We start from the raw sequence: 12,465 nt of genomic DNA, 5'->3' as shown, positions 1-12,465 counted from the left end.
TCCGTACACCGCTGCCAGTAGCAGGTATAAAATGAAATGTGATGTGAGAAATAGAGTCAGTTAAGTTAAAGCAGCTACTCTGAACGTACGAGACACCGTCAGCACGATGACACCGAAAACCGGTAGAAAAGGCAGCCAAAAAGTCCAGAAAGGCCCAATCAAAGCACTTTCAGCAATTCAAAGCACTTTTGAGTGCAAAAGATTATCATAAAGAACTAGTTGAATTTTGTCGCTTTCCTACCATTTTCTGAGCAACTGTTGCCCTTGTTCCGGCAACACACGACAAGTTAAAATAATTTGCACCGTCACTAACACATTCAATTACGAGCGGCAATGCGAAAGTAGGAGGTGATGATATTGAACACATCATCATACTAGTATACAAATATGCCGTGCGAAACAGAGTTGCCACGTATACAGATCAAAATGTATTTTTGTCGTGAATACTTTAGTATGCGGCCGAAAACAGAAATGAACAAATTGTTAAAACAAAAGTTTCCACTTGAGTTGCGCATTCTACTTTCCAGGCGTATCAGAACTGGCTAAACTTAAAGCAATCTTAAATATTTCTTTATCACAGTGATATGGTCGTCCTTAAAAGGATGGGTTTTTTTTTACAACTCCTCGTCGTTACTGATGGCCAGCTGCAGATGGTGAGGGATGATTTTCGTTTTCTTGTTGTCACGGGCAGCGTTACCGGCCAATTCCAACACTTCAGCAGCCTAGTACTCCATCACTGCCACCAGATAGATCGGTGCACCGGAACCGACACGCTCGGCGTAGTTTCCCTTTCGGATGGATTCTGCCAACTGGGAACTGAAGACCAGCACGGTTCGAGCGGGACTTTGCCTTGTCCTTAACTGATCCTCCTGTGTGCGTGTTTCTGCGTAAAAATTCCACAAGATGGTGTTAACAGCTAGACAGCCAATTCAGTATTACTGGCTGCCGTTCTACTAACTCTCTCTTTTATATCGTCTCACTGTTTCCCGTTCTGCGAACAGGAAAGGTTTTTCAGGCTGCCAGTAGCAGATATAAAATGAAATGTGATGTGAGAAATATCGTCATTTAAGTTAAAGCAGCTACTCTGAACGTACGAGACACTGTCAGCACGATGGCACCGAAAACCGGTAGAAAGGCAGATTTTCATCAAGATGGAAATTAAAATAATTTGTACCGTCACTAACACATTCAATTACGAACGGCAATGCGACAGCGAAAGTAATGATGTTGAACACATCTTTATACTAGTATGGGGTCGTGTGAAAATATGCCATGCGAAACAGGGTTGCCATATATACAGGTTAATCTGTATTTTATTTATACATACATATATGTACAGATTAATCTGTATTATTATTATTATTATCATTATTATTATTATTAAAATGACTCTTGCATACCGAAGATCGTCGATACATTTCAGACCAGGCCATTGCAATTGTCTCGTACTGGAATTTCGAGAAGAATCAGATATCTTCGAACTTCATAGCTTCAATAAAAATAAGCTACAAATTTGTCGTACCTAGCCTCCTATATTGGGAAATTATAAAGGAATTGTTTCAAGTTTGGAATATATAGTTGTAGAATAGTAGCTGTTTAATGTAACTAATCTGTACTTTAATGTAGGTGCATCGCTTCAAACTCTATTAGTGAAAAAATGGAAAGCTTGCACAATTTATACAATCAATCAAATCTAAAAAGTGATGGGAGCGTGCTAGTTTTTTCGTATTCACGACATCCAGTAATGTCTCTGGCATTACCCACCCGCTTTTTTTTAATAATTAGAATTCAATTTGAACCGCTGAGCAGACGCAAATTCTACACCACTTTTGTGATCCTGTAAGGGTATTTCACTAGGTGCCATATCCTATCTAACGTCTCGGGCGGAAACGTGTAAGGTTTTGTGCTGAATCTGGAATCTCCTTTAGCGTGTGTGATTCGTTCGACAATTACGTTATCCCCTGGTCGAATTCTGTACTTTCTTGCTAAGCGTCGTGTGTTCGCGATATTTTGCTTGTTAATTGGCTTTTTTGTCCATTGCGTCTAACACCCATACAGTCGACTACTGTTTTGGTAAATCCATGTTTCGTCACCTGTGTAGATGTTATACACCAAATTTGAAGCACAACGATTGAATTTTTCCAGTATTTCTTTGCACCAAACGGCAGTCTTATTTTTAACGACTTAATTTGACAGTGGGACATAAATAACAACCTACATATTTATCTGTCAGGTTATAAAACTCGGCTCAGCATAGATTGTCAGAAAATCAGTGTAGTAGCAAAACATATTAAATGGTGAAAACAAATCTTTATTTTTTATATTTCTTTTTTACAATTAACCTCCCAATTCTCATCAGAAAAACAAACCCTTGGTATTACATTCCTTTTGTGGAAAATATGACCTTCTGTTTCAACAGATTTCGCAGCCGATTCATTGCATTGCGATTCTACTGACACTAAGAATCCTTACTGCTCGGGGGGCTCGAACAAACAACAACTGGTTTGTAAGGCCAGTGCCCTATGAATTGAGCCGCCAACGCTCATCAGATATGATGAAAACAAAAAAGTTATGATAACAAACTCAGTTGAGTATTGAAATCTTGGCTCGGAACAATTTGAAAGATATTTCGAAACATCCAAAGATTTATCGTTTTCAGTTTCCTCTTCTAGAATCTAAATTGGTCTTAGCTCATAAACCGCTCATTGGCGAATTTTTTCAAATATTTAATGTACGTACATTCCGAAAGATTGATGAGATCAGCTGAGTAAATTGCGAAACGCACGAGAAGCGAGTAACTCACCAGATTTTAGCACTAAGAAAACAATTCCCTTCCGAGGATTCTCTGTTGCCATTCATGGAACTTCTTCGGTTCATTTCGACGGCCCACGCACGGCGGCTATGCGGAAATCGATGCACGGTGGGAATTTCACAATATTTGCCATAAACCGGTCACCGGTGCGGAAGAACTCTCAATCAAATTCGGACTGCGTTGTTTACGTTGAACTCAGTCAGTCAGAAGCCATAATGTTAGCGGGAATTCTCGTACTGTTCGGAACCGGTTTTTTTTTTCAAAAGCTACACACGCTTCATTTCGATTTCAAGTTGACGGGCTTTGTTCTTTTGCCAAACTTTACGAAAAGAAATGTAAGGTGTGAGCCAGTCCGGCCCGTTTTATGCAAATTAAAACGTTGTTGTTTTTTTGGAAGATGAGATCTTCTTGCGACTTCAGTTGATTCTATATAAGAGAACGGAAATCTGTCCGGTTAGGATGTATTCTTTTGTGACATACAACGCCGCGTGGATCATATTTATCCGACGAAATGTATCACGTTGTAAAGCTGCTGGTGCTGCTGCTCTCCGTGCTGGGGGTCGTGCATTCAGCACCTGTGCAGGATGCCGTAATCGTTGACCCGGAAGTGCCAATTGAGAATAAAAGCGAAACAGCGGTCGAGGAGCCTGCACGCAGCAAGCGTCATCTGGGATTCGGAGGCATCGGAATCGGTGTTGGACTGATTGGTGGAGGATTTGGTGGCTATGGTGGAGGCTATCCTCCTCATTACGGAGGATTCGGGCCTTATGGACCGTACGGCGGAGGATTCGGACCGTACGGGGGAGGATTCGGACCGTACGGGGGAGGGTTTGGAGTGCCATACGGAGCGTATGGTGGTGGTTATGAATATGGCTACGGTTCGAGTTATGGTTTTTTCGGTTGAACTTATTGTGTAAGTGTTGTGCGGTTTTATTTATTTGTTGCTGTGAGAATGTTAAAAATAAAGAAAAACAAAAAAAGTTACCAATCTATCTGTGAAATCAATCTTGCAAAGGTCAAGTATAAAACGAATCCATATCACGTACATTTCATTCGAGAAGATCTTCTCTTTGATGGTTGGTGAGTGGGAAATCCGTCGGTTTGAATCGTATTATCCTACGTCAGCAACCTACGCGCTCCGCCCAATAGTAGGTATAAACCCTAGTATGATCCGAAAATACCTCCTTATCGTTTCGATAGAAAAAAAATATGGTTATTTATGCTAAGTAACTCAGTTCAAACTCTTTCTGGTGCAAATTGATATTTTCAGGACGTACGCCCATGAATAACGAATTTAGCTGAATTACTGTATCATCTCCGATGGTATGTTCTTTTTTTTTTGTTTCATTTTGCACCCCACTTCATTTTCCCACTCACAAGTTGTTTTTCTCGGTTCCGGGTCGGAATATGCCAGTCATCGCAAGGAAATATTTATACTCCGCAATCATTACCCGGTTGTTATTGCTGTTGTTTGGGTGTACGTTGCCTAAAACATACCGGAAGCGACCGTGAAAGAGAACAGCCAACTGAAATCCGTATCCGTAGTTCCAATTTCCTCCGGAAACAATAACATTTTGTTTTTCTACACGGATGCAAATATTTGAATTCGGTTTAGATTGGTTATTTCAGTAGGTTGAGCATGTTTTTAAATTGCATTTTTTCTTTTCGTCTTGACATTGCGCGGTGCTGTGCCATTATGCGAATCCGTCGATCTGATGAACATTAAATTGAAAAATTCAAGCTATTCCTTTACATCACCTATTCCCAAAGTGGTTTCTCTTTTCTAGTGGGTGATAACTTTCGAAACTGTAATGGATGAGCGATGAAACACACTCAGGACGATAGTTATTTAAACTTAGGAACATTTGAATTTCAAAAACTAAATTTTCTAGTTTCTACATATCTTTTTTCGAAAATCTGTTGAATTTTTTATTTGTTTTACATTTCATCTTCGACTCATCAGCAACTAATTTTGTACCACTAATACCATGCCAGACGTTGAAAAAACGCTTTTTGAAAATCGTCAGCTGAGTTCAATGTCTATGCAGACATCTCAGACGAAAACGAATTTACGACTTCAAGACATACACACTTCATAGTATTCATTTAGGGGTTTGGTACCTCAAGGGGTTGCTGAGCGGCAGAGGAGGCAACTATGGAGGGGCAAGGACTTTTCACCCCTCTAAAAGATTTATTGGAGGGCTCTGCAAAATTTAATGGTCTGTAGTAATATTTTTTGTGCCTCATTATGAAATGGCCAGCTTTTTCGAGTTGATGGCCTCCACGACTAAGTCTAAAACTTAGTTTTCTCAAACTTTAGGAAACTACGAGAAAACTTAGACTCTGAAACTGATTCCTAATTCTAGATTCTGAAACAAGATTTTTGGAACTGGTTCCTTGACTAAATTTGGAACTAAATTTAGTGCCTTAATTTGAGTTCAGAATTCGTATCCAGGATTCTCATTCCGAAACAAAATTCATGATATGAATTCTGAATTCTGGAACAACATTTTATATCTGGACCAGAATTTTGAAAATGACATCAGAACCTGACCTTAACTTCTGATTCCAGTTTCTGAGTCCTTCATCCTTATTCATATTAAGCGTGCTGGAATTAAATTCAGGAATTTGGGTTCTAGGACAAGACTTTGGAACAGGATTCAGTGCCTCAAGTTAGGAATTTGAGTTCAGTGTTCAGTTCTAGAATTAAATTTGATTGGATTATGAATTGTGGAAATGAGTTCAGTTCCAGAATTCTAGAACTAAATTAATGAACTGGATTCTTGATCTGGATTTTGGTACCAAATTTGAATTCTGCAACTGAATTCGAAGCTAAGTAGTGTATCAAAAATAAGCTATCCAAAAATTTTTCATTTAAATTATGATAAAAAACGATATTTTATTCAAACTAAAAATTGATCCTTTATTGTACGAGGTTAAACTTGAACATAATGAAAACCGGATAAAATTTAAGTTGTTCCTTCGCGAATTTTCGAGCTTTTGATCGAATGCTCTTCATCAAGTTCCGGACAAGTGTAGCATCGCATTTTTTTGGACGCTTGAACTCATTTTTTCTAACTCCTGCATATTCCCAACTGCTTTACCAGTCTCCTTTAAGACCCTCTTCACGATTGCCCAGTAACCTTCGAAGCTGAGGGCAATTTGGTGGATTGATATTTTTCTCAACGAAATTTATATCCTTTTCCGCAAGCCAATTGAGAGTGGTTTTGGTATAGTGAGCCGACGCTAAATCCGGCCAAAACAGTGGAGGTATACTATGCTTCTCGTATAAAGGCAGTTATCTCTTCTGGAGACACTCCGATCGATAGATTTCTGCATTTTAAGTTCCGGTAGTGTAAAAAATAGTTGACTTCAAACCACAGGAACATATTGCTTGCCATACCATTACCTTTCGACCGAATTTCTCCACTTGAATCGACCTGTCCGCTCACATCCTCCCCAACTACAACAGTAAAGTATTGCGGACCTGGAAGGGTTTTTGAGTCCTTTACATAAATAAGTCTCATCGCCCATCAAAACACATGAATCCGGACATCCGGGCAAAAGACGCGAATACAATTTCCGGGCCCTTGTTGCTGCTCACTTCTTCTGTTCTACACTTTGTTTCGAGATTTTCTGCTTCTTGTAGGTCTTCAGGTGATTTCGCCTCTTGCTACGCTGGATCATTCCGACACTCGTTCCTGCTTTTTGGCCAAATCACGTGTTGATATTGATTTGTTCTTCACGATTAGAGATACCACTTTCTGGTCCGGTTTCGGGTTGGAAGAACCGGGCCTCTTCCTGGTAGCTTATTCGAAGCAAAGTGTTCCCCAAACTTATTAATGATGGTTTTAACACTGCCATGATGAATTCCAAACCGCTTCGCCAATTTGCGCATGGTAATACCCTTCTGACTAAGCCATGTGTCCAGAACCTTAATATTCACCTCCTTTGCAATACGCAACATTTTGAAAACGAAGAATTTCAACCGCACAAACAAGTAAACAAACGAAAGCTGACAGTCAAACGCACAACATGCTGTGATCTGAGCATAAAAAACCATCACAAACACATGCGTACAACACAAATTTATATAGATAGCTTATTTTCGATACACTCCTTAGTCCCATATTTCGAATTCAGTTTCAGTCATACTTTAATGTAGATGCTCCTTTAAAATTTGAGAAGCAATGCAGTAAAAGTTGTACAATTCACACAATCAATAAACTAATATAAACGATTATTGATATTTGGAGGTGCGAAAGAAGTATGTTTGTTTTGTTCGAACTCACGTCCTCCAGTTATGTCTCTGACATTACGCACTCGACTTTTTTACAAATTTGTTACCGTAAACCGTTTTAGTTTGTGATAGAAAAATTTGCATTTTGTATGTGTTTTTGTTATTAAAATATATTTTAGGGGCATTTGAAAATTTTAAAAATTCATTGAAAAATGTTATGATGAAAAAACTTTCACTGGGACCTCCAATACACTGAGCCTGTTGCCCTTCCTCCGATCCCATGAAGGCGACACTTTGTTTTGGACGATTTTGGCATCATGCCGTTACGCGAAACCAGTGATGTAGTGTTACGAAGCCAACGATGCTGTGTTTGTACCGAGGGAGGTAAATCGCAAAATTCGAAAAAAGAAGAAAGTCTTCAAAAACGATAAGAATTGAAAGAAAAAGTTAATGAAGACAGCTGACGTAACTGATATTTATCCTAGGAAAGAAGGTTGAAAAATCCAATCAATGCACAACTAAACGAATGCAAGCTCAATTGGTTGGGATTCGAAGTAAATTTCTTCTCTATGTTTCGTCTTCAACTTTTCAGTACATAACAGCTCTAGGGGATCTGCCGTTGAAACTTCATTTTAATTATTTTTTCAACAAAAAAAAAACAAAACGTGAGAAAAGAATGCCTATTGTTGCGATTGAATAATTCTGTTTCTTTATTTTTTTCATACTTTCTGATTGTTGACAAAGCACTGTATAAATAACTGCAGAGTATCTATACGATATCTCTTATAATGGATGGACAATTATTTATTTTCAACATCCTGAATAAATCATAAACACCCATAATGTTGCCAATCTGAGTTAGCTCGTTAATCAGAATATCGCCATTTCTGATCTCCAGTAGTTTTCGGTTAGCGGAAGCTACTTTGCTGCTAAAGCCATTCACGAGAATTTATTATCCTAAAATCATTCAGCCAACAACTGATCGACCGTAAAACTACCACCATCGTTCGATGGTCTGCTGTATCGGACCAGAAATACATCATATCCACAAACAACAGGTCCCGAATACGCGTACTTTATCTTGCAAAAGTTTGGTTTATTGCACCTAAAAATTTGGGTTTTCAGTCACAAAAGAATACGATAACAAATTACAGCCCAAAATTAAATTTATGTTGCCACCCGAGATAACCCCGACGCATCGACCGGACGGCTAATACACGTGGTGTGAACTATGCTACAAAACCAGCCCAACGGTGCGACCCACAGTTCATATTCGACCCCTTTTTTCCGGGAAGAGTGAATGTCATATCCGGATACTGGATGAGAACATTGTATCGGTTTTATTATGCCAGAAAACAAAATGTCAACTGAAACGTGATTACTTCATCAAACCCAAAATTGTTTATAAGGAAAACGAATCGAACTTTTGGGAGTCTGCTGACCAGGTCCGTTATATTTTCCACCCATGACACAAATGTCAATTTTAGTTTTTCGTTAACCTTTCCGCATGCCTAGCAGTCATAGAATTTAATGAAAAATACTGCTCGTTCCTTCCGGTTGTATGTGTGCGCTTCGGTTTTATTGCAAAACTTTTCCGATCAACTTCTAAATCAATAAATTGCGATAAGTGAAAGATGAAACAGTCCACCATATGATGCGAGAGGAAAATCACAAAAAAAAAACAACCGTGAGAAAAACTGTCCAACAATGCATTGAAGAATAACAACGAAAAAATTCGTTTTTTTCTCTTTCGCTAGAACATCGCTTTCGAAAACAAGAGCGCACAAAAAAAAGTACTACAACTATTGCTGCTGTAGTCGCACAACGCGAGATATGATGTCAGACAGAAAACTTTTCCCCCATGATTTTCTGTTACGCTGTTCGATCTCCAAGCTCCAAGTGGAACACGGGAAAGGATGTTTTTCGGGACGCCTGCAGGTTTAACCGGCTAAAAGAAGAAGCCGTACCCGTAAACTTAACCTCACCGAACATTTCGTCGAATCATCATTAGTGGAGAACTTTCCATTTGCTTGACAATTTTCCCAACCACCCTTGGAAATCATGAGAGCCTTCGGTTTGGTTTCGGTGGAAAGTAGAATTTCGGGTCACCGGATGCCATCTATCACAGACGCCATAACCGTCGAGGAAGATCCCAGATAGGTATTTGATTAAATTTTACAACCTGCAGATTTGCCTATACACCGAAAAGCAATCCTCCGGAGGTTGAGAAGATTTATGGGACCCGCGTCCGCTCGGGCCACCCGAGCAGCTTACGCCGGCCGTTCTCGGATTCGGGGGAAATAAATTTGCTCATTTCGTGCACGAGTTTATCTAAACTTCTACCTTTAATCCCGAATTGCTGTCAGGAATGATAGCATTGTGTTCCGCTGAAGACACACGGAATGACATGAGACAGCAAAACAATGGCAGCCGGCCCATTTCGGAAGGTCGTAATTCAACAATGTATTCGAGATCCCAGATCAGGATGCGATTGTTGCTCGTGCTTATTTTGCTCAAGCCTGTTCAGTGTCGGTGTAGCATCATGCCGGTTACGATTGCTGACTGACAATGCACGCCAACAAATGTCGACATGATAATAAAGTTTATTACTTGCTCGTTATCGACGCCATAAACGCGTTTTTAGTAACTGCATATGATTTTCCCTGCTGTGCGAATCGATGGAGTATTGGATGTACGTGTGAAGTGAAAACCGCAATTTGCCTGGATAGACTGGTGTACAACTGCGAATTAGAATTGGAACCGTTATAATGTTTGAAGGTTATCCGAATCTCATAAAAATGCGTTGTGCTAGTAGTATTCCTCAAAAAGTCAAATTTTCAAAAAAAAACTGCCGAAAAAATTTCAAGGTATGTCCCAGACTGGAAAAAATCAATTTTAAAATTTCATGTCGATTTACAAAAAACACCATTTCCAATTTTGGTGAAATATACTGTTCATACATTGCATTGCACTTTTAGGAGAGAAAAAAAACCTTTTTTAATTCACCTAGTGGTGTAATGATGCCTTTCTCATATAACTTATGTTCTGACAAGATTTTTTTCTTACAAGATTTTTTTTCAAACTAGAATAAAATCAAAGACTTTCTTTGGTAAAAACTACCATCATGAACAAAGCACGCTGTGTGCTAGGCGGTGGCATTTTCTTCTTCCGTACCGTACCGATGCGTACCGATTTTGCTTCATTTTGTATGACAGTTTGATAGTTTTGATACTCATTGCTCTATAATTTCGGAACCGGAAGTCGGATCTGGATGAAATTGCACAGTGTGGTTTAAGACACTGATAGCTTTATTTTAAATCATGATTCGTGAAAATCGATTTAACCGTTCAGTAACGGTTAATCGAATCGAAATCGAAGTGAATTCCGGTTTTGTAGCTTTTCTTCACTATTGCGAAGAGAGAGAGAGAGAGAGAGAGAGAGAGAGAAAGAGAGAGAGAGAGATTTTTGCTCAGCTCGGCTACGAAGCCGCTCGAAGCGCATTAGCCCAGTCCCGATGTGGTGTGGGACTCTAAACAAATCTGACGCCACTGACCGAGGGTCTGTTCATCAAGGAGGTGCGGCTCAAACAGCGTCAGCGGCTGAATAAGAAATGCTTTTCCCCGGAAGCTATACCTAAGATGGCAGCCCCGTCCCGAAGGATAGGGAACCTTGGGCCAACAACCTACTGTTCCCGAAACTTAAACTTTGTTCCGATAATGAAAGATTACGGACGGATTTAACGGCAACGACATTTAGCATGAAACAACGGACACGAATAGGAACATGGAACGTTTTAACCCTAGCCCAGCGAGGAAACTGGCACAACTTGCAAACGAGGCGCATCGAATGAAACTTGAGATCCTAGGACTCAGTGAAGTCCGTTGGCCGAACTTTGGAGAACACAGAATACCATCGGGACAAATTCTGCTATACTCTGGCCTACGAGGTGAACACGCTCCCCGGCATCGTGGAGTTGGCTTCCTACTGAGCGCCCAGGCACACTCTGCTCTTATGAAGTGGGAGCCTATAAGTGAAAGGATAATCGTTGCCTGGTTCAGAACAAGGGTTCGAAACCTCACTATAATCCAAACTTACGCGCCAACCGATGCTGCCGACCTGCAAGACAAAGAGAACTTCTACAGTCAACTCAATGCCACCGTAGATAGAATTCCGAAGGTCGACATCATGATCTGTATGGGCGACTTCAACGCGAAGATCGGATCCGATAACTCGAACTATGAGCGTACTATGGGGCGCCATGGTCCCAGGGAAATGAACGAAAACGGAGAGCTGTTTGCAGAATTCTGTGGCAATAACGACATGGTGATCGGGGGATCGCTCTTCCCCCATCGACCGGTTTCCCGTGACGGCTTTACCGAAAGTCAAATTGACCACATCTGCATCAGCCGAAAGTGGAAACGGAGCCTTCTTGATGTGCGGAATAAATTTAGTGCCGATATCGCGTCTGACCACCACCTCATCCTCGGCGAAATACGCCTGCGTGTTGCGCGTATTCGTCGACAAGAGGAGAGAGTTGGACGGCGGTTTAACACACGCCGACTGGATGATACCACAGTGAAAATGTCCTTCACTGTGAAACTGCAGACTCGTACTGCAGACATTCCGGAAGGTGGCAACGTGGAAAACCAATGGACTGCCATCAAGAATGCCTTCATCGTCACCAGCAAGAATAATCTGGGTGAACTGCGCACCCAGAGAAAGCAATGGATCACTGATGAGACCTGGACGAAAATAGAGGAGCGAAGTGGAGCCAAAGCCGCAATACAGCGATCCAAAACCCGAGGAGCCATATATTCGGCCCGTCAACGACACTCGGCTCTGGAGAAGGAAGTAAAACGCTCATGTAGACGGGACAAGCGAGCGTGGGCGGACTCCCTCGCCGACAAAGGAGAGAAGGCCGCTGCAACCGGGGACATTCGTCTCCTCTAAGATATCTCACGACGCCTAAGTGGGGCGAAGATGAATGCGACAATGCCTGTGAAAGACGCGATTGGTCAACTGCTAACCGACCCAACTGATCAACTTAAACGCTGGTTCGAGCACTTCGAACAACTTTTCCAAGAGCCAGCCTGGCCACCATCACCTCGGCATGACCCGCCTAGGGTCAGGCGTATCACACGCGTGAATACCGAGGCTCCGTCATTGCTGGAGATACAAACGGCCATTCAAAGCATGAAATCGAACAAAGCCCCAGGGGTCGATCGCATATCAGCCGAGATGCTCAAAGCAGACCCCATGACATCCGCTCAACTGTTGCACAATTTATTTCGTAATATCTGGGACACCGCAACTTTTCCGGTCGACTGGATGCAGGCTATCTTAGTAAAGGTGCTCAAAAAGGGCGACCTGACTATATGCGATAATTGGCGAGGCTTTATGTTGCTGTGTACCG

General features: G+C 41.1%; 2 protein-coding genes across 2 annotated transcripts; both read left to right on the top strand.

Moving 5' to 3' along the window:
* The first annotated feature begins 3,323 nt into the window (after positions 1 to 3,323).
* LOC131428580 (shematrin-like protein 2) lies at positions 3,324 to 3,716 on the top strand. Its single transcript, XM_058592625.1, has one exon. The coding sequence runs from the start codon at positions 3,324 to 3,326 to the stop codon at positions 3,714 to 3,716; it is 393 nt and encodes a 130-aa protein (XP_058448608.1).
* Positions 3,717 to 10,835: 7,119 nt separating this feature from the next.
* On the top strand, positions 10,836 to 12,002 carry LOC131428578 (craniofacial development protein 2-like). The gene has a single exon (XM_058592624.1). The coding sequence runs from the start codon at positions 10,836 to 10,838 to the stop codon at positions 12,000 to 12,002; it is 1,167 nt and encodes a 388-aa protein (XP_058448607.1).
* Positions 12,003 to 12,465: the final 463 nt, after the last annotated feature.

The sequence above is a fragment of the Malaya genurostris genome, chromosome 2 (genome assembly GCF_030247185.1).
Source record: "Malaya genurostris strain Urasoe2022 chromosome 2, Malgen_1.1, whole genome shotgun sequence".
In the NCBI taxonomy this organism is placed as follows: Eukaryota; Metazoa; Arthropoda; class Insecta; order Diptera; family Culicidae; genus Malaya; species Malaya genurostris.
Note: the sequence above shows the minus strand (reverse complement) of the source record. Positions and strands in the feature narration are given on the sequence as shown.

Coding starts and splice junctions, on each gene's coding strand:
- LOC131428580 (XM_058592625.1), top strand. CDS start 3,324: ATGTATCACGTTGTAAAGCTGCTGGTGCTGCTGCTCTCCGTGCTGGGG.
- LOC131428578 (XM_058592624.1), top strand. CDS start 10,836: ATGGAACGTTTTAACCCTAGCCCAGCGAGGAAACTGGCACAACTTGCA.